Source organism: Octopus bimaculoides, chromosome 1 (assembly GCF_046866305.1).
Source record: "Octopus bimaculoides isolate indiv1 chromosome 1, ASM4686630v1, whole genome shotgun sequence".
In the NCBI taxonomy this organism is placed as follows: Eukaryota; Metazoa; Mollusca; class Cephalopoda; order Octopoda; family Octopodidae; genus Octopus; species Octopus bimaculoides.
Genome location: NC_142928.1, coordinates 185,874,125 through 185,897,491, shown reverse-complemented (window position 1 = coordinate 185,897,491; position 23,367 = coordinate 185,874,125). Strand labels below are relative to the sequence as shown.

Genomic DNA, 23,367 nt, shown 5'->3' with positions numbered 1-23,367 from the left:
ACATTTCTAGAGTTTGGGAGTATTTTATATATATGTGTGTGTATATATATATATATATATATATATATATTCTTTAACAAAGATAGTTTTGTAATGACTGAAGTTTTGGCCTGCTTAGTCTTCATGAGACTGTCTGATTGAATACAAAGCAGGTCAAAACTTCAAAGTCACTGTCAAAAAGAATAAATATATACTCTTCAAAGGGTATTAAATAATCCTTTCAGTTTAATGTGAAATTGTTTTTGTTGTATAACTTGACATAAGGCGGAGAGCTGGCGGAATCGTTAGCTCGCTGAGCGAAATCCTCGGCGGTATTTCACCCATCATTACATTTTGAGTTCAAATTCCACCAAGGTCGACTTTGCCTTTCATCCTTTCAGGGTTGATAAATTAAGTACTAATGGAAACACTGGGATCAATGTAATCGGTTTGTCCGCTCCCACCAAATTTCAGGCTTTGTGCCTTTAATAGAAAGGCTTATAAACTTGACATAAAAACAAACATTAAGTACGCATGCACACACGTATGTATGTGTATATATGGAATCGCACAAATTTAGTATTTAGTAGCCTGATACCATAGAGGAATTTTTTTTCTTTCTGCAGAAAGAATCGCTGCATTTCCATTAACGAGCTTCGTGTTAAATTTATTAGTAATTTTTCAGCTGTCATCTACTCTATTAAAATGTCGATTTCTCATTGCTATGTACTTTCAAAGATGAAAGTAATTCTTATTTAAAGTTTTAATATGTTACGTCTATCTCGGTGATTTAATAGAAAAATGCGTTATCCTTCAGTTGAAATTCGTTCTCTTCGTCTCTATCACTCTGTGTAAGATTTCAAGAATTTGTACAGATTTTCATTTATGTCCACTTTTCCATGTGTGGATAGGTTAATTTCAACACAATCTCTCTCGCAGTTCTTTGAGAGTCGCAATTTCTTCCCGTGTCGTCTTCAGTCTTCCTATTCTGCAGGCTTCTTGCATAGTTTGAGACTTTTACACCCAATTATCATTTCTTCATACTCCTCATCATATATGCCAAGTTATTCTCTCAGCACAGTTGTGCGCCTTTGTTCATGCGCACTGACATTACACATCCAGCAAAACGTTCTAGTTGAGGAATATAAAAAAAAAACTCAACTAAGAGCTGGGTGGAACTGCTGGAGAAACAAATACTCAAAATTGAAATATTGTTCATGTTTGTATCAGTTTTCTGTTAATGATGCTACTTTCTTATATTGTCTTTCACCATAAATCTATATTTAATTCAAATTCTTAGTTAAAGATACAGCAATACTTTGGCCGAACTGTATTTGATGGCACATAAGATGCACTTTTTTTTTCTTTTTTAAATGTCTCGAAAATTACTCCGGATTCTGTGTGCGTAATTGGGCCTCCCATAAACTTCGATTTATGAAAACTTTTTCCCTGAATATACACTGCTGAAATTAAGGTGCGTCTAATATGCCTGTGCGTCTTTCATGCCATCAAATATGGTACTTCAGTCTAATGCGTGGTAATGTATTTTAGGTTTTCGGTGATTGTCACTGAGTAGAGCAAAAACATTTTTACCTCTTTATTGTATACAATACATAAAAATGTTGGGATTCTAATAAAAAAGAATTTTTTTTTTTAATGGCCTGGTGAAAGAGGCTGCATCCATCGCTTTCGCAGACCTTTCTAAGATCAACAAAGTAGATATGGTCATGTTCACCTTGAACAGTAGCAGGAAGGAATTGCAGAGTTGACATATTGGGAATAGTTATTAGAGCAGGTTGGTAGTTGGATGGAGTAGATTTAGCATGGATGATGAGACAAGTGTGTTAGGTGAACATTTGTAGAGGATGCAGCAGGAGACCAGCCAGCTCTGAGAAGTGGAAAACCATTGTAGTTGGCAGTAAAAGAAGCAAAGTGAAGCAACCAGTGTTTGGGGGGACAACTACTTGTCATTCATATTTATTTGGAAAATAACCTTACAATTCAGTTCTAATTTCAAATTGCTTGCATTTTATTTCACTTAATTCTTCAATCGGATACCTATTGTTGCCCTATCAAAGACATAATATTGTCCTTATGATCCCTTTATGAATAACCAGAAATATGAAACAACAGTTTACTTTGACATTTGAATTAATTCAGTTCGAAATGTACACAATTTTTTTATTTTTATTTAATACAGAAACTATAAACTTGATTCAAGATTAGCAACATTTTGAATAGAAATCTTACTTTGTTTCTTTGGGAAAGATTTATATCTATTTTGACAAGCTTACCAGGAAGGGCTGGGTATTGCCAGGTTCTTAGAACACCCTGTTAGAAGTAACTTTACTAATTTAAAGAATAACTACAAGGGTTTCTTCTTTTTTTAATTAGTTATATTAGGTTAATGTTTTTATGATTTAGAGTTCTTTTCATTTCAAACTGTGTGTATGTGATAAAGAAAGCTGAAAGGATTTTTATATCTCCAATTTGCATGTTTTACAATTAAGATTAGTTTCTTTCTTTTTTTTTTTAAGTTAACATGTTATCAACACTTCAATCCATCCTCAATAAATATAAAGTAGAACTTATTTTAAAAAGCTTCATTTTCTGTTCTTTTGATGTTAGTGGCTTCCTCTGTAAGCCCCACCACCTCTTTACATTTGGTTTCTCTGGGTGGTAATCATCACTGCAGTAGTGCATGTAATTTTCTTTTAAGATGGCTTGCTTTAACTTTAGTTAGCTCTCTCTCTCTCTATTGCTGTAGTGGAATTGTTAGCAATCAAAACATACATTATCTTCTCTCTCTCTCTCTCTCTCTCCCTTATCTTTTTTTTACACTTTTATTAACATTTCAAGAGAAAGCAACCTTCACAAATGACTTTTGATGTATTACTGTTCATTTATTTATTTTACTTCTTTTCGTTAATAATTCTAAGAGGTTTATTTTTTGTTTTTATTTTCGTCTTCATTCTTAAGAATGAACACCTTTTATCAACTTTCATGCTTGTTTTTTATTTGTTCACATTGATTAATTATGTTTTCAACATTTGTCTGTAAACAGGCAGGTTTGAAACAAACTTTAAGGGGAGGGTTACTTTCTCAAATTGCTTGAGAATATAGAATATAACGCGTGCAGGCATAGATGTAATTAAGTTTTTAACTATGTGGTCCCAGTTCAATACTATGCCATCACCTTGGCTAAGTGATATTCGGTGCACATAAGTTTTTGCAAAGGCCTGTGAGAGATGCGTGTGTGTATAACTGTGTTTCTATTATTGGCATGGGATGTTGAAGCATCAACTGTGGTATTACAATCCATCTAGCTTGCCTCAGTTGACATCGCCTTTCATCCTTTTCTGGGGTGGAAGTGTCAGATGTGTGTGTGTGTGTGTTAGTGCCATGGGATGTTGATGCTTCAAATGAAAATATCTTTGTGGCATTATGATCCATTTAGCTTTACCTCCTTTTACGCTGTTGACTTGGCCTCTTATCCTCCAAGATGAAAATACTTATCAGGTGCTTATTTATATTTTAATAAAAATAAATACCAAAGTACAGGGGCAGGTATAATCAACTGCAACAAAGGTGATGATACCCCAATGTGAATTAAAACAGTAAAGGAAAAAAATTATTATTTCAATTTCTTTGGTTCACAATAGTTTTACTTGACACTGAACACCACTGTTTAGTGTTCAAGAAATGCTGCTATAAACATGCTATAAATGCATGTTTATATTTCTAACATGAGGTTTTGCAGTTTATATCAATGGTGCATTTTCCAACTTTTTTGGAAAGTATTTTGTGAATTTTACCTTAATAATCTTCAGTTAATGAAAGAGAATTAATTGCCTCGTGAAAATTTGACTTCATTTAATGTGACTGTTAAAACTCCATTATATTGGGTCGTCCCATAAATAATGCGGTTTTTTATACTTCTTTCATTTTTCAGAATTAAGATAAACAATGTTCTTTTTTAATCTAAAATATACTCTCCTTCATTTTCTACAATGCTCTTCCAGTTATCTGGTAGACTTGCAAGGCCCCTCTTCCAAAATTCACTTGTCCATGATGAAAAATACTCCTCCAAGTACTGTTCTGATCTTGTCTACAGAATTTATATTTTTTCTGTCCAAATGATTTTGAAGACTGCAGAATAAATGATAATCAGATGGGACAATGTCCAGCGAATATGGTGGGTGGGACATTGGTTCCCATTCAAACTGCTGCAGCCTTTGGAATGTCATTCTCACTGTATGTGGCTGAGCATTATCCTGACGGAAGAACACCTTTCGTCTTGAAGCCAAAGATAGTAATTTTTCTTCTGGCACTGATTTAAGCCACTCAGGCTGCTCACAGTAGATCTCCTTTATCATTTGGTTCGGGTTTAAAAGATCAAAGTGGACTACACCTTTCATATTCCACAAAACAGATACCAACACCTTACATGGGTGAAGACCTTCTTAGCCTGGGGTGCCAGTGATTCTCCTTCCCCCACCCACTATCTTTGGCACTTGACAGTTTTATAGAGAACCCATTTCTCATCACCAGCCACTATTCAATCCAAAAAAAGGTTCATTCATGAGACGCGACAGCAAAGAAAAGCATACATTTATTCTACTTGTGATTAGACTCGGAAAGTTTGAGGAACCCATTGGCCCTATTTGCTGACTTTTCCGATGGCATGCAGGTGTCAATGAATGGTTGAATGACCAGATCTAAGCTTCTCTGCTAGTTCCTCAACAGTTACGATGGGATTTCGTTCCACCAGGGTTTGCAGGACATCCACATCGAGTTCTACAGATCTTCCAGGACAAGGCTCGTCTTCTAGGCCGTAGTTTCCGGGACCACCAGAATTTCTGGAACCACCATTGACACTGACTTATTGTCCAATCCCCATATACTGCGTTAATATTCCTCACACTTTCCATTGCGTTGTTGCCTTTATTGAACTTGTAAAGCAAAATATGCCGAATATGCTCCTTTGTTACTTCCATTATAGCTTTGAAAAAATAACTGTTAAAATCGAACTGCACTCTTCAAAACTTGCACTAAGAATAAAGACAAGGTAAAATTACTACCTGCTTTTATAGCAAGTTGATGCTGGTAGTTTATCCCGTCCCCCTCCAACTTTTAGTTCATGCAATTGAAAAAACTGCTTTATTTATGGGATGACCCAATATTATCCAAACATGAAGCACTGTTAATTCAGACACCTTTTTTTTTTTCTCTCTCCATCTGTTTTCTCTCCTCATATTTTTTTTCTCTGTAGAAGAGCATAGGATCAAAACATTCAAAGATTTTTGTTTTTCAGCATCAAACTGATACACCCCATTTCCTGTTCTTTCACCTGTCTCTGATTTTTGTATATTTTTGAACCATATTAATATTTTTTTTCTGCTTTAATTACCCATCCCATTCTAACCAGCCTAACGCTCTTCTTGGTCTCATTTTACCAAACCACTCAAAACCAATTGTATTTTTAAGTGTCCTTATTTAGGCTGAAATCTCATATAATAAAGTATAATGCACTATGTGAAGATGATTGACCTAGTGCTTAGGATTGAACTCACAATTATTAAGATCACAGGTTCAATTCTCTGACTGGAGGATGCCATAGTACACTTATGCAGATAATGAGTACCAATGGCACTTGAGTTAATCCTGCAACAAACAGATATCCTGTTTAGTCTTGTACTCTCAGCCCTAAACCTTTTGAAAAATCCTGATAAGCTCCCATATGGTGAACCTGAAGGATTAAGGCAGATAAAGCAATGCATAGGTAGAAATTCTCTTTTATCGAAGAACCTTTATGTATTCAAACTTTCCAAAGCATCAAATTAAAAGATCCAATAAATAAACAAGTTACGAGTTATTATTAAACTCCTTCAAATTAGTCACTCTCTCAGCCTCTCTTAAACAACATAAGTGTTATACAATTCCAGCCTTTTTCAGTCGGTTGCATAGCAAATATACTCTTTATCAGGTGTAAGTTGTACAGTAGCGAATTCTCCACCACTAAGTGCAAGCATAGCACTTTGGGCAAGTGTCTTTTGCTATAGCCCTAGGCTGACCAAAGCCTTCTGAGTGGATTTGATAAACAGAAAGTGAAAGAAACCTGTTGTATAGTGTGTGTGTGTGTGTGTGTGTGCGTGCATGCATGCGCCTTTGTTTAGACATCACATGATGGTTGCAAATGTGCATCAGCTTCACACAAGCAATGTAAGTACGCTTCCAGTCTTCCACATCTTACTTGGAAACAGGTGAGGACCGACAACAGTAACGTCATCCAACCATAGAAAATCTGCCTCAACAAATTCTGTCCAGCCAATGCGAGCATGGAAAAGTGGACATTAAATGATGATAACTTATTAGCTATAAAAGTCACATAGGAGGGAAGCCTGAACTGATCTCAAGTGTTTGGTCATTTCTCACATGTTTCTATGTACCATAAGAATAATGGTAACCCCATTTCATTCTGTGACTAGTTAGTATTTCAAAGAACTAGAACATGACCTGCATGCTTATCATGCAACTGGCACCCGTTCCGGTGGCATATAAAAGCACCCTGGTGTCATGCAAATGGCACCCATGTCGGTGGCACATAAAAGCACTCGTTAGACTTTCGGAGTGGTTGGTGTTAGGAAGGGCATCCAGCCGTAGAAAACCATGCCAATTCAGACTGGAGTCTGGTGCAGCCTTCCAGCGTGCCAGCCTGGTCAAGCCATCCAGCCCATGCCAGCATGGACAACAGACATTAAATGATGATGATGTGTGTGTGTGTTAATCTGTGAAAGTCTAAGTGGTATGGGGGGGGGGGGTCAATAAGCTTTCTTGACTGAACATTATGGCCTGGGATTTTTGTTTTAGACTTATTTGTGGAGTTTTGAAATTCTCAAGAGTGAATACTGGTGGAAAAAATAATGTAACGGTGATGTATTAGGAAAGACTGCTTAATTTTAGATAATGAAACAGCAAAATAGTTTACCTCACTATTTAGAATGCTAGCAAGAAGTCTTCTGATTCAGTTTGGTGCTTTATCATAATTAATTTAGCCTTTCTTTTCTGCTCAGTAAAATAAATAGAAGTCCTAACTATTCCTTTGCTCGGTTTATACCTTCTTCAAATCCTAATCCACTGTAATCTTGTATTATATGTATCTTGCTTTTAAACTTCAAAATAATTTTGTTCTTAATAATAAAGCAAATTTCTGGGCTTTATGCAAACAATACTTGCCTTTCATCTAATGTAGACAGATTGTAAATCGTGTCTGTCTGTTTTCATAGATTTCACTGTATAGTTATAATTTTTTTTTTTTTTTTGTATTCAAATGTCCAGTCTTTTTGTCTTTTGGCTGTAAGAATTTCTAAAGTCTCAACAACTACTAAGAAATTTCATAGGCTTCTACCTGAAACAAATAGTGGCTTAATTTTTTGAAGACCATTGTAATATAAAAAAAATTTATCTTGCTTGCAGAACAGATAAGAGTTGACAACAGGAGGGACATTTGGCTGTAAAATATACCTCAAATAAATATACATCTAAACCAATTCTAGCATGTAAAAAAGAAAAAGAAAAACTATGGTAGACCCAGTTATGGTACACACCTTTTGTTAAAAAGCTTTTGTTGTACTTGCACTCTATAATATTATGATGTTAATTATAAACCTATTACAAATGCTTATTTTTTTCTTCTCTATTTTCCTTTCAGAACCACTGGTGTATTTCAAAGATGAGTTCTTACCAGATGACAGGGACCACAACCACTAGGACAGGTAAAAACTATTATTTTTTTATTTAAATGTTGGTGTCAACAGCTGTTGTAATAGCCATTATAAAACTTGAATCTGAGAGTAATTTAAATGTTTGATTAGGGTAAATTTCTCGGTTGGATACTTACTCTACCCTCTACTAAGGACATATTTCAAATAATAGCACCAGATGTGTAATAGTTTATGTGAAATAAAATATTGAGGTGAATAGGAGTGCTCACCCTGTCATTGTCATTTTTAAACTTTGTGAGATAGTGTTAGGTAAGCAGTAAGAGAACTTTAGCATAGGAGTACTGTATGCGCAGACTTTAAATGTAAAATATACCAGCGAGAAGAGATGTAATATGAAATTGATATGAAAAATATTTAAGGTAAGAACATCAAAACTAATTAAGTAATTAAGATAAATTTCTAGTTTATTTGATTATTCAAATAATGGTCTTTATTTTTAACATCTTTTTAACATTTTTAAAATCTTGGGATTTATGAGTAAACTATTTCTCATGTCCCTACCCTTCAATCTTTTCCAACTAAACTTCTGCTACTCTATTAAAACTTAATTTTTTTGTGGTTTTTAATACATAATTCTAAGACACATCTCAAAGATGCTCTGGGATGTATCATTTGTGATGTTTCTGGGGCCCTTGGGGCTTCATGTCTTTCAACATCAGACTCTTCATCCAACTGATCCACCCAGAGTAGATCAAGCTCCAGCTTGCATCCTAATAGCTGCAGGACCACTGGTTAGCCCTCTTTATCCAAAACCACCTTATGGCCTTCTCTACAGCTTCAGTAATAGGAATTTATAACCCTTCTCTTTGCTGCACCAGAAACTCCAAGCCCAGCAGAGTGAATGCCCAACAATATAACATGTTTTTAAAATTCCCAGAGCCTGTTTATAAATCAGTGCTCAGTTCAGTTTGGGAGAATTTCTAAAAGCCTCTTTAAATCATAAAAAAAAAAATCATTAGAGTTATTAATAACTGTTCTCAATAATAAAATAATTCTTAATTATTTAAAAATTGCTTTTTCTTCAAATATATTGCTAATTAGATTAGAAAACACAAGCTAAATTTTCTGATATTCTGTATCATATACCACAATTGTTCTTTTAAAAATTTTACTTTTGGTCTTAACCAAAAACAGAAAGAAATGGCTTACTCTCAAGAAATGATATCAACATTTTTCCTTTTAGGAATTATAATTTTTTTTTTCTCTTTTACTAAACTACAGTTGGTTCTATATGAAATGGAGGTTTTATTTTGATTTTTTTTTTTCTCAGATTTATTTTAAGTAACAAACCCTTATAGTTGGGGTACTGCTTATAGTCTGTAAGTGGTACTTGTTAAATTTATTTCAAGAAGCAAGGAAGTTTAAAAGATACAAAGTTAAATGATGAACATCTTTAAGAAACTTGATTTGTGCCATCAACACTACTGTTGCTCCTCCAGCTTTCTCTGACTAATTTTATCTGTGTTGCCTACATTTTCCAGTTCTTAAAAAATTTGAAGATTCATGAGATCACTTTCTTAAGTGCTGTTAAGTATTGAAATCTCATACATCAGCATGTGTATGTTAGACAAAGAGAGGAGTGTGCGTGTCTATATACACTAAACACGTTCTTAACGACGCACAAAATATGAACAAATTTCTTCCAATTTTTTGTTATTTCCTAACTTTTAACTTTGAATTTTTAATATTTGATAAGATAGACATATTGAAAGTGGTAATATTTTATAAAAGTCAATGCAACAAATATAAAAAAAAATCTTCAAACACACTTTCATGCTGCTTCCACTTTAACTTTTTAACTATCTACTTGGATTTGTATGGATTTTTTTTTTCAACTTTATATATATATATATTTCGTTTTTGGATTTGGTTTGCAAGACTTTTTTGTGATTTCGTGTGTTGAAGCATATTCTGTGGTGTCTGGGGAGAGTCATTTTCTTATTGTGCCTTAAAATTTAACACACTTACCGTTAAGATTTCCACTTATCTTTCTTTTTATTTTCCTAAAATTTTCGTTGCGTCTTGCAACCTTATCAATAGTCTTGAAATAACGGACAGTCAAGACTATTGAAAAGGTTGCAAGACGCAACGAAAATTTTAGGAAAATTAAAATAAGAAATAAGTGGAAATTTTACCGGTGAGTGTGTTAAATTTTAAGGCACAATAAGAAAATGATTCTCCCCAGACACAACAGTATATATATATATATATATATTGTAATTACATGTCTGCGGTTGGCAATTTCTTTTCCATCTTTGGACTTTTCCCATTCTCCTTTCCGATGAAGAGCTCTGCTCAGAATGTTAGGCTCTCTCCTTTCACTAAGTGTCAAACTAATACATTTCTTGTGCTTGTCCTCGTTCATTTTTTTATTCATTTATTTGAATTGACTATATATATATATCAAATAAAGGTTGTGAAGCACAATACATAGCCACAGATCAGGCTTGCTCCAGTATCCAGTGTAGTGTGGTATGGGACAGCAATCTTATGTTATTATTTACATATACATACTTCTGCCACGGCAGATGCAAGAAAAACTAGCATAAAAATTGTGCTAGTGGTGAACATTGAGATATACATGAACACTTAGGTCTCTCCTGACTGTTATGTTCATATTGAGTCTCCATCCATATACTGCTCTCCTCTACCACTCACTTCTTTATCAATGTGTCTCTTTTTTGTCACCATATCTCTATCGTTGTCCTTCCTTTATTGCTAATCACCACTCTCACTCTTCTGTATCTCTCATCCACATTCGTCACTGAATTTCACTCTATTACTTACATTCTTAACATCTCCCTCACTGTCAGTACTTTGTCATCTGACACACTATCTCCCTCCTATCACTCCCTTCATCCATCTCACCACCCATGTTTTTCCTTTCCAATCTCGTTGCCAACAACCCTTATGTAGCTCCCTGTCACTCTGGTTCTCTTCCATTACCCTCTCACTTAGGTTATATTTCGTTTCTCTCTCTCTTTTTCTGTCCACCAGAGACAAGATGATCTTCTGGTGTTGGTAATATTGGAGATAACATAAGTTAGGGAAGTCTCTTTAGTCATGCTTGAGAACACGGCAACTTCTCTCATGCTGATACCATGATAAAAACACATCCAGCACTTTCTGAAGTGGTTAACAATAGAATGAAGAAAATGTAGGATAGACAAGAGTCTTTAGCTTTGTCAACGACATGACAACTTCTCTAGTGCTGGCGCCATGATAAAATGTACCCAGTACACTCTGTAATATGGCTTGTGATAGATAAGGCATCCAGCCATAGAAAAACATGCCAAATATGTAACGTACGAATGAGATGTGGGTCCCAACTTGTCTAAGAAGTAATTTTAGTTAGTGCCGAATTGATCCATGGCAAGCTGTCCAACTAGTGCCAGCATGGAAAAGTGGACAAAATGATGATGAAGTGGATTGTGTGTGTTTATTGCAAAAGTCATATGAATGATAGAACTTGTAATCTTGGGGGTCTTTTAATAACTTGAGCTTATGCTACAACTAGTAATAACAACTTGACTCTCTGAGCAGTATCTGTTATTCAACTTGACAGTAAAGGCCAGCTCAATGTCTTAACAAGCAACAGACTTGTTTGACTGGAGCCCTTTAAGTACTCTATCCTCAGAGCCATTGCATTACTAAATGAACTGTTGTTTTTCTTAAATTTTTCAACGTAGATCTACTTAATGAAGGCTGACTTAGGGGCTAAAGCACAACTTGTGTAAGCCAGAAAGAAGCAGCAAGCAGAATAAGTTGAGGGCATTGGCTCTCTACATGCCCTGCTTGGACTTCTTTCTTCCTTGAGCAAATTCCTGTTTCAGACGGTTCCGTTTGCACTGCCTTGAGATATTTAAATTCTCCAAATGATTAATTGCTATAAGAGTATAGACATAAGAGGTTTCATTCTCAATCACACGCTTTTGGGTTCAGTCCCACTGCATGGCACCTTGGGCATGTGTCTTCTACTATAACCTCAGGTCAACCAAAGCCTTGTGAGTGGACTTGGTAAATGGAAACTGAAGGAAGCCCGTTGTGTGTTTGTGTGTAACTGCTCATCTGTGTGTGTGTGTGTGTGTGTGTATGTCTGTGTCTCTCTCTCTCTCTCTCTCTCTCTCTTTGTGTATTTGTCCCCTGCCACTGCTTGACCTCCAGTCTGAGTGTGTTTTCGTCCCCATAACTTAGTGGTTCAGCAGAAAAGAGATAGGTAGGATAAGTACTGGGATCCATTTGTTTGAAAATTCTTCAAAATAGTGCCCCGGCATAGTCACGGTCTAATGGCTGAAACGAGTAAAAGACAATTAAGGAAACTATCAACTTAACAAAAACCAATAAGAAACAAAAGTTTTCCTCTTAAAATCTAATTTAATTAGTCAAGAGATTTCAGTCCAAATTCTGCATTTAAATTTAGCAAAGATGGTCTTGGGTGGATTTGGTTTAAAAAATTCTGTTTGTGTCACTCAGGTTCGGCAGAAAGTGGCTGTCATATCTCTGCTATAGTTTAATTTTGGCAGTTTGAGTTCAACTCTTAAACAGGAATAATTGGTCTCTCAAACATCATTTGAAATGAATAACTGAGCCTCCTAAATTGGTTTATAACAAATATAATTAAATGTTTTAAATCAAACATTTTCATTATTGGTTATAGATTTACAAGAATATCTACTTGTTTCAGTCATTAGATTGCAACCATGCTGGGGCATTGCCTTGAAGAATTTTTAGTCAAATGAATCAACCCCAGTCCTTTTTTTTTTTTTTTTTTTTTTTTTAAGCCTGGTACTTATTCTATCCTGTCTCTTTTGCCAAACCACTAAGTCAATGTTGACGTAAACACACCAACACCAGTTGTCGAGCGGTGGTAAGAGACACACATATACAGCAGGCTTCTTTCAGCTTCCATCTACCAAATCCACTACTCAAGGCTTTGATCTGCCTGAGGCTATAGTAGAAGGTACTTGCCAAAGGTGCCACTCAGTGAGACTGAACCTTGAACCATGTGGTTGGGAAGCAAACATCTTACCACAAAGCCACACCTGCACCTATGTACATAGTCTTTGTAAGCTGATCTCATTACTAGTGCCAAATATAATTATTGAATTAAGTATGGTCTAATCTACTTAAAACCTTCATGCTTAATTAATACTTTTATTTTGTCTAACAGACTTCAAAAAATAGCTGAACCTAATGGAAGCTTAGTTTGGAATAAGAAAGTTTTAATTAATTATTAATCATTTAATTATTCAGATTATTCTGGCAAATGTCATCCTTATTTATTAATATTGTTTTGAATTAATCGTGCATTATCTTGTAGCTTTGAGATTTTCAAAATGTGAGTGTGAGAGGCTGGATCTGACTTGTTTGAACATAAAACAGGTGGAATATTTAGGCCAGATATGGCCAGTTTGAATACTAAATGGTTAAACCATTGCCAGATCAATGTTGGCTGTGAAAGGTTATCATTTATCAAATCCAAATATATTAATGGCATTTATCAGTCATGCCAAGCTATTGTTGCAGAGTAGGATCATCAGACCATGGCTTATTGTGAGAACTTGCTGAGGCCTTCATCCTGCAGTGGACTGAACATAGGCAACCCAACCCAATTGATCATGGAAGAATGAAAGTAAAGTCAGCCTTCACAAAAATGTAGAGGTGTGGAATTGAAACCATACTTAATCCATTTCTGTATTCTTGGCACCCTTTTTTACTATCTCTCCTCCCTTTCTGTCTTTCTTATAAGCTTACAATCTGTGTCCCAGTTTTATGTACACCATGTCCCTGTGTTGTAAGAGGTGACTGTGGGTATGAAACACTGCCTCAAAAAACCCACCCAGCTTGTGATATGGAAAAGTAGACTTGAAACTAATGTTGTGTGTGTGTATCTGTACACAGATATACATAGATATAAAAAATTTCAGAGTTTTGTAAGATAAGTTAAGTTAGTCTGTAATACAGACTTCATGGTTATAAACACACATGGGGTAGCAATAGCATGTAGTAGTTTTAGTACTAAGTAAAGATGCTGGGGCCATGTAAAAAACACCCAGTATATTCTGTAAAGTGGTTGGTGTTAGAAAAGATATCTAGTCATAGAAACCTTGCCAAACAAGGCAACTGGAGTCTGGTTTTTCCTGCCAAACCATCCAACCCATGCCGGCATGGAAAATGGACATTAAATGATAATGATATCATCTTAACACAGATATGATTAGATTTTGTTGAAACCAAGTATTATGTAATAGTTCTATTATATCTTGTATCACACATATAAAGAGTTATAAGACATAGTTTGAGTCATTATTATTTGGAGTGGGGTTTCTGAATATACTTTACTTTAAAAAAAAAAAAAAAAAAGATAATTATTTTATTATCAGCTAAGTATTATTACCTCTTTCTCTCTCTCCCCTCATACCGGTCATTTGAGTCAACTGCCTTGCTTCTGTGTTCATTATAAATTAAAATTTTAAGACTTTTAATTTAAACCACTTTCACAGTTATTTCCTTTTATAAAAAAAAAAGAAAATTAAAATTATAGCCTTTCTGAAGTAAGTTTTTCAATAAACCTCTATATGCGAGAAACGGTACTTCAATTTATTGGGAAGAAGGGGTATCAAAATTCATACAGTCTCCCTTTCCACACAAACAATAGGCAGGCATGCTTTTTACCTAGGGTAATTTGTCTAAAAATAAATTAATTTCTGTTAAGTGTCATTTAATTATACCAAGTGAGATTAGAAAGGGGATTGTTATATGCTTTACTTTCTTTTTTCTCTGTATATTATTTTTCCATCTCGAATTATGTTTAGATTGCAGATGAAGGTGTGTAGCTTAGTGGTTAGGGCATTTGGCTTTCAGTCATGAGTTTGATTCCTGGCGATGCGTTGTGCCCTTAAGCAAGACACTTTATTTCACGTTGCTCCAGTGCACTCAGCTGGCAAAAATGAGTAGTACCTGTATTTCAAAGGGCCAGCCTTGTCACGCTGAGCCTCCCTGAGAACTACATTGGGGGGAGTACACGTGTCTGTGGATTGCTCAGTCACTTGCACGTTAATTTCATGAGCAAGCTGTTCCGTTGATCGTATCAGCTGGGACCCTCGTCGTCATAACCGACGGAGTGTTCCTTCAGATTGCAGACTTGCTTCATAACAAACTTATTGCATACTGTGCTCAGGTGCTAATAAAAATCTTTCAGCTGAATTCTTACTTCACACACACCCATATACACATATGCAAGCATGGTTTGGGGTTAAGTAATTTTCTCTCCAACTACAAAGTTTGGTGGTCAGTCCCATTGTGTGGCACTTTGGGCAAGTGTTGTTTACTGTAGCCCCAGACTGAGCAAAGTTTTCTGAGTCTATTTGGTAGATAAAAACTGCAAAAAGCCCTTCGTGGGTGTGTGTGCATGTGTCTTTGCCATCATATGGTTGTGAATGAGTTTCAACATCATGTAACCAGTGTCATTTATTCCCAGTTTTCTGCGAAAACATGTCTGGCAATGGGGAAACATTGGCAGTGAGGACTGGGAACAAGGGCAGCCAGCCATAGAAAATCTGCCTTGATGATCAGTGTCCAACCCATGCAAGCATGGAAAAGTGGATGTTAAAACAAAGATTACATATACAAACAGCAAAAGGGGCTGGTGGAACAAATATGAGAAATAGAATTCAGTGCATGTGCATCTGTGTGTAGATATTTTCCATATACAAAACTCTGGGCCTTTGAGTCACTTCTGTATCATTCCACTGAATAATTATATAATTAATAAATATAATAGCGCAGGAGTGGCTGTGTGGTAAGTAGCTTGCTTACCAACCACATGGTTCCGGGTTCAGTCCCACTGTGTGGCACTTTGGGCAAGTGTCTTCTACTGTAGCCTCGGGCCGGCCAAAGCCTTGCGAGTGGATTTGGTAGACGGAAACTGAAAGAATCCCGTTGAATATATGTATATATATATATATATATATATATATATATATATATATATATATATATGTTTGTGTGTCTGTCCCTGTAACTTAGCAGTTCGGCAAAAGAGACCGATAGAATAAGTACTAGGCTTACAAAGAATAAGTTCTGGAGTTGGTTTGCTCAACTAAAGGTGGTGCTCCAGCATGGCCACAGTCAAATGACTGAGACAAGTAAAGAGAGAGTATTCTGAGTAACAACAGGAGGAATAAAGCCTAACCTTATAAATATTATTGGTTACAATCATTTTTCTGTATATTTAATTACATAAAGCACAATAACATGGGAAGCAGTTTGTAGCCAGTTGTGTCAGTTGATCTGATCGTGTTATATAATTAAGCTATCAACCCTATATTTGCTAGGCATATACATACATATATATATATATATATATATATATATATATATATATATATATATATATATATGGTTAAAATTATACAAAAACAAGACAGACAAGTAAGGGAACAACAAAGTGTATTAGTTTGACACTCAGGGAAAATGGAAGAAGTCTTTTGACATTTCAAGTCTACACTCTTATATATATACACACACTTTTCACTATTCAGTTGTTATTGAATGTAATATATGCAAACATAGGTTTTGCTTCTTTCGGTTTTTTTCTTCACTCGGTGTTGTTTTGCATTGATCCTTAAACAAGTTTCTCATGTTGACCCCATTATTTATTTATTATTTATTTTTGTTTCTTTTCCAGTGAGCCACAGTGGTAGTGGCAATAGCTACATGGACTTGTCCAATATGCCGATGGAAAACAAACAACAGCAGACAATGATGTGGCAACAAAATCAGTACCTTACTGATTCTGGCATCCATTCAGGTGCCACAACACAGGTTGGTATTTCTCACTGCACTATATCTTTTATTATCAGTGTGTATATGTGTGTATGTATATACACACGGGTGTGTGTGATTGTGTATTATAATATAATATAATGAAATGATAGAATATTAAATGTCCATTCTGATTGAACTAGTACTTTCATGCATTAAACTATGCAATCTTCAGGTTCGTGTAGTAGTGGTGACACTTATGTTTTACAATTTACAACTGTGTATATTTACTGTTGTAAATAGTAAAACATAACTCACCACTACTACATGAACCTGAAGATGGCATAGTTTAATGCACGAAAGTACTAGCTCAATCAGAATGGACATTTAATATTCAATCATTTCATTATATTATTATAAGATTGTAAATAAAACGTGAAAAATCAAAGTTGGAATTTCTTTGAGTTATATATATAGTAATCTCCTGCCATATTGCGATTTATTATTTAAGCTTATGTCAATTCTTTTGTGGTGTTGTTTTGCATTTATAATAAAATAGGTATATACAAATTATAAAAATAATTTTTAAAATATACAGTACAGTACTGTTTCTACTTTGTAGATTTTCACCCATCTTGGGGGGTTTGGGAACGTAACCCCCATGATGGTCAAGGGATTACTGTATATATATATTTCTGCTGAAGTCAACTTTGTTTTCAACACTGGGGTCATTTGTGATCATAGTTTCAATTCTGAGGCCCGCGGGGTGTTGTGTTCTTGAGCGAAATGCTTTACTTCACATTGCTCCAGTCCACTCCCCCGTAAGTGGGTCACTCTGCAATGTACTAGCATTCTGCTCAGGAGGAATGTGAGCTTGACTGCCTATCCAGCAGGTGGGTGAGGGGCATCTTTGGAAAAGCTACAATGTGAGAAAGTGCATTGTGACCCACAGTGTTTAACTTCCAGTAATCTGGTCGATAGAGTGATGCATGTGTGTGTGTTGTGTTTTGTTTGTTGAAACTGAAGCTGAGAGTTTTGTCTTGTGGCTCAAGTTACAAAGATTGCATTGGTGTGAAATTTAAGTTGTGAGACTATTTCTCAGTTTCAATGAAAAAGAAAGATGTATCCTTCTGTACAACATCTGTTGAGCACTCCTTTCTTCATAAGTCTAACATAAAGCAACTTGTGTGTGTGTATAGACTGTTTGAAGTGGTGTACAGATTTGACATAGTTAAGAAAAATGAGGTAGTAAGAATTTTGATTTTTTTTATTTAGCACTTTCATCTTGTTCCATAGAATCTTGAAAAATATTAGCTATTTCTGAGATGAAACGCTAAATGAATAATTATCCAAAATTCTGACTACCCCCCCCCCCCTCTCTCTCTCTCTGAGAATTTAAGGGTTGCAGAAAACGCATGTTATAATTGCATACTTTATTCCTACATATGTTTCAAAGGATTACAACCTGTGTGATCCATAGGGGTCTTTGATATTAAAATTGTAACCTTCTCATCAGTATGCAATTATAACATGCGTTTTCTCCAATCCTTAAATTCTTAAATATACTCAAATACCCAAAATTTCAAGGAGTTCCTGCCTTAAAAACAGGAACTAAACCACAGTTATTTTGTGTTCTTTGCTACATTGGTTTCTATTAACCCATTTATTCTATCAGAAGAATTTTTATTCATTAAGATAGAAGAAATACACATAATTATATATATATATATATATATATATATCTGTGTAGAGAGAGAGAGAGAGAGAGAGTTAGTTTTCAGTTTTGCAAGCAATTTCAAGGCTTAATTGTGTTAATTATAGATTTTATTTCTTTTTCACTACTCATGGGATTATTATTTAAATGCTCAAATGAAACAGTGATTTACTTTACGTGTAATTCTGTTGTTTTAGGCCCCCTCCATCAGCAGCAAAGGCCATGGAGAGGAAATGGAAGAAGAGAACATGGATAATAACCGAATGATGTTTGATTGGGATCAAGGATTTAACCAAGGTTTTACTCAGGAACAAGTTGATGGTAAGTCTATCAAACTATGCATTTTTCACTTCATAGTACCAAATTCTTTCTGCACTCCAAGCATCATCTATGCTCCCTCTTTTTAATCCTTTAATTCCATGTGGAACATCAGCAAGAGATCTCCATCTGTCTTGATCTTTAACAATAGTTTGCAATTGCCCCCAGTTGTAGTTGCAGCCAGTATTTCAGTTTCTATGGACTGTCACCATGGCTTTTGGCCTGCTGTGTTTCTCCCTTGGGATGTCCAGCAGAGGTCTTGCTTTGTCATGTTGGAGACTGACCCTTCAAGAGAGATGGTAAGACACACTCATAAACAAAGCTTTGTGGGAACAGACAAACCAGCAACCTACTGGAAACCCAGATCATTTATGTTACATCACTCTAAATTACAATGCACTTGTTCATCTGCTGCAGTTGTCAAAATATTTGCAAATACCATCCATTAAATTGTTCAGCTAGTGCAATTAATTAGAATAACCTTTACCAATATTTTCATGCTTTTTCAGAAAGTAGCAACACCCAAATTAGCTGGTTTCTTGTCTTTCAAGTAGAATATTATACATTCATGTTGTTTTAGCTACGACACTGTATTCCAAACAATAACTTAGTATTTGGGGTTATATAGACTGCTGCTTCCTTGTTGGTGTTCTGGTTTCTATTTTGATGTGTAAATTACATTGGTGCTATGTCTTTTTGTCAGATGTCACTTCATCAAACCACGTCTTTTTTGTCCAACAACAAATCCTATAAATAGAATTCTCAATGATTATTTGATTTTGGTATTCACCTTGTTTTCTAAAGAGTTTATTTAAAATTGGACAAAAAGATGTGAGGAAAGTGACATCGGACAAAAAATCAGGTCACGAATTGCATTATTTTATTACGTTAAAGATTTCATTCATGTCCTCAATATTGTCACACAGTTAGGGTTCTTACAACCATAACATACAATCATGATGAACATAACATTGTAGATTATTATTATTATTATTATTATTATTATTCCTGCGGTTCCACTTCCTCTCCTAGCTGAGAGGTCTTCGTCTTGCAAGTTACTTGGCGACCCTGCTAGTGTTGGTGCCACATAAAAAGCACCCAGTTCACTCTGTAAATTGGCTGGCATTAAGAATAATGGTACCCAGCCATAGAAACCATGCCAATGAAGACAATGGAACCTGGTACAGCTCTCCAGTTTTCAAACTCCTGTCAAACCATCCAGCCTAACCAGAATAAAAGACAGCTGTTAAATGATTGTTGTTGTTGTTGTTGTTATTAAAAATGGCTATATGGCAGCAAGCCGGCAGAACCATTAGTATGTCAGACAAAATGCTTAGACATTTCTTCTGACTCTGTATGTTCGGAGTTCATATCCTGCTGAGGTTGATTTAACCACTCATCCTTCTGGGCTTAATATTATAAAGTACTAGCCAATGTAACCCACTACCCCCCCACACACACACACACGCACACACCCAATCACCAACTCCACCAAAAAATTCAGACCATGTGCCTACAGTAGAAAGGATTATTATTATTATTATTATTATCAAGGTAGCGAGCTGGCAGAATCGTAAGCACCATCTGGATGAAATGCTTAGCGATATTTCACCTGTTGCTACGTTCTGAGTTCAAATTGCGCCATGGTCAACTTTGCCTTTCATCCTTTCGGGGTTGATAAATTAAGTACCAGTTGCATACTGGGGTCAATGTATTTGACTTAATTCCTTCCCCCAAATTTGAGGCCTTGTGCTTTCAGTAGAAAGGATTATTATTAAGGTAGCGAGCTGTCAGAATCGTTAACATGCCAGGCAAAATGCTTAGCGGTATTTCGTCTGTCTTTACATTCTGAGTTCAAATTTCACTGAAGTCGACTTTGCTTTTCATCCTTCTAGGGTCAATAAATTAAGTACCAGTCAAGTACTGGGATCTGCGTAATCAACTAATTCTCCCCCACCCAATTTCAGGACTTGCACCTATAATAGAATCGTTGTTAAAATTGCTGTCCTTGTGCCAAAATTTGAAATGAATATTATTATTGTTGACTAAGAGAGCAGTGCATGCCATCAGTGACACTGGGGTACAAATACATGAAGCCCAATATACCCATCATGACTACCCATCTGTTAAGGGTACACTGGGCACATGCATCACAACCATATATGCACAACATAATATATCAAGATAAACAGCACGACCTCACAGGTGGGACCCAGTTAGAATTTTGTTCAGGTTGAGTAACCTATCCTGCTCAAAAGACCCCTAAATAAGGGTTGTTTCAGGATATTGAACAAAACACCCACATTTCCAGGGGTGAATTATTCAAACATTTTATTTTAAAGAAAATATTAACATTCATCAAAAATTATGGTGGCGGAAACCCATTATTATAATCATTCCTATTTTCATGAGACTTACTTTTGGTATGTTTTCCCAACTAATTATTCTCAATACTCTTGTTACCATTAAAGAGATGAACCAACAACTGAATCAGACCAGATCACAAAGAGTGAGAGCTGCTATGTTTCCAGAAACTCTAGAGGAAGGCATACAAATCCCTTCAACTCAGATCCACCCTGATCAACCAACAGCTGTGCAAAGATTGGCTGAACCGTCACAGATGTTGAAGCATGCAGTTGCTAATCTCATTAACTATCAGGTAAATACCACCTTCAATACAAAAGCAACATGCCATATTTGCTGCAGCTTATAAGATGCACCCCTACTTTACAAGCGTATTTTGTGGAGAAAAAACAAATCCAATGTTTCATCATATACTTGTCCACTTGGTGCCCCATTCTTACTATGGCAGTTTTTTGTTACATTTAAGAATAAAAATAGCTCATCTTATAAGCTGGCATATATGGTACCTGTTTACACTATGGTGACTTGGTTGAATCAAATTTGTTTGGTGTTGATGTTGCCGTTTTCTTTTAGGAATGTAGATTTACTAGGAGAGGATTCCCAGCCCCCTAGTTCCTGCCCCTTTTAATCGCCTCTTATGCCACGCAGGGAATACAACAACTGCATTCTACTGCCCTGTTCCCCCCCCCCCACCTCATTTTCAGGTGGGGGTGTATTGTTAGTTAACCCATAGCTGGGACCTTTACATGTGCTACCACTCCGGGTGAGAGTAGACCTGGGAACGATAGTGGCTAAGAGGTGGTTCCACACTCCTCAAACTCTGAAGCCAGGACCCCATGGTCCCATTGCTGGATGTAATTTATAGTCATACCCAGGACTGAGCTGGGAAATGAATGAAATGCCTGATGTGTATCTTGTGGCTACCCCCTCCTAAAAAAAAAATGGGGAGTAGGCCTGGATGTGTGTATGTATGTATATGTGTATGTGTGTGTGTGTATATATACATATATATATATATAATGACATTTACTTTGTATTATATTATACTTATTTAGTGTGCTTTTACTTATTAATCTTTCTATATGTGACAGTGGATTTTCATCAATGAGTTCATGAACCTTGGTTCTTTTCCCTAAAACTATATATTTATATATATTTAATACTGTGAAACTTAATTTAATTTTAATTTTTAATAAATTGATTTTAATTGAGTTTTTACCTGTAATTTTGGATTTTTATCCCTAAAATTATTATTATTATTATTGGCGTTAGGAAGGGCATCCAGCTGTAGAAACTCTGCCAAATTTAGATTGGAGCCTGGTGTTGCCATCCGGTTTCACCAGTCCTCAGTCAAATCGTCCAACCCATGCTAGCATGGAAAGCGGACATTAAACGATGATGATGATGATATATATAAGATAGATAGATAGATGTTGCCATCTTACTGACTGAAACATACCTCCAAAATTTTAAGTTCTTATATTTTTTTTGTATTCTTCTCTCTAGAATGATGCTGACCTGGCCACTTTTGCTGTTCCTGAGCTGATTAAGTTGTTGAACGATGAGGACCAAGTGGTCGTTGCTCGCGCCGCTGTCATTGTACACCACTTAACCAGAAATGATGCTAGCCGGCATGTTATCCTTAATTCTCCACAAATGGTTGCGGCTCTTGTACGAGCCATGAATAATACAAATGATTTTGAAACCACTCGTTATGGAGCTGCAGTTCTCCATAGCCTCTCACAACATAGACAGGGACTTCTGGCTATATTTAAATCTGGAGGTATTCCAGCTCTTGTAAAATTACTCAGGTAAGCTTTTCAATCTTCAATACTCTGTTACTTGTTTCACTCCAGTCATTAGACTGCAGCTATTTAAACAAATCAACCCCTAGTACTTATTCTGTCAGTCTCTTGTTGAACTGCTAGGTTATGGGGACATAAACACACCAACATCAGTTGTGAAATGATGGTGGGCAAACACATACACATGGATACACACACACACACACACACACACACACACACACACACACACACAAATATATACACACACACACACATATATATAATGGTATTTTTTGTGGATCTTTTTTAAAACGGGGGCCACATTTTTCATTAACGAAACACTTTGAAACTTGGAACACTGGTAGAATGTGTCATATAAAACATCTTTTTCTCTTAGTCTTCTTAAAAAAAAAAGAAATCCATAAATTATTCCATGTTAAAGTTGTTGTATTTCTGTAATTTCAACCAATCACTGACGTCCATTCAGCCGATATACATTAAGCGCCGACTACATAAACAAACGATTCTGAAACAATTAACCCTAACCCTAACCCTAGGGTTAGGGTTAGGGTTAAAGCAAATTTAAAATGAAAAAAGCAAATAAAACGAAGAATCGTTTGTTTATGTAGTCGGCACTTAATGTATATCGGCTGAA

General features: G+C 35.7%; 1 protein-coding gene across 8 annotated transcripts in view; it reads left to right on the top strand.

Moving 5' to 3' along the window:
* Positions 1-23,367, top strand: part of LOC106873176 (catenin beta) — an 81,352-nt gene that overhangs the window by 40,872 nt on the left and 17,113 nt on the right. For all 8 annotated transcript variants that reach the window (XM_052973244.2, XM_014920407.3, XM_089364005.1 and 5 more), the window contains exons 2-6: positions 7,691-7,754; positions 16,453-16,589; positions 18,441-18,564; positions 21,033-21,220; positions 22,432-22,736. In XM_052973244.2, the coding sequence (XP_052829204.1) occupies positions 7,712-7,754; positions 16,453-16,589; positions 18,441-18,564; positions 21,033-21,220; positions 22,432-22,736 (797 nt within the window). In that variant the 5' untranslated portion in view covers positions 7,691-7,711. The remainder of the gene's footprint in view (positions 1-7,690; positions 7,755-16,452; positions 16,590-18,440; positions 18,565-21,032; positions 21,221-22,431; positions 22,737-23,367) is intronic.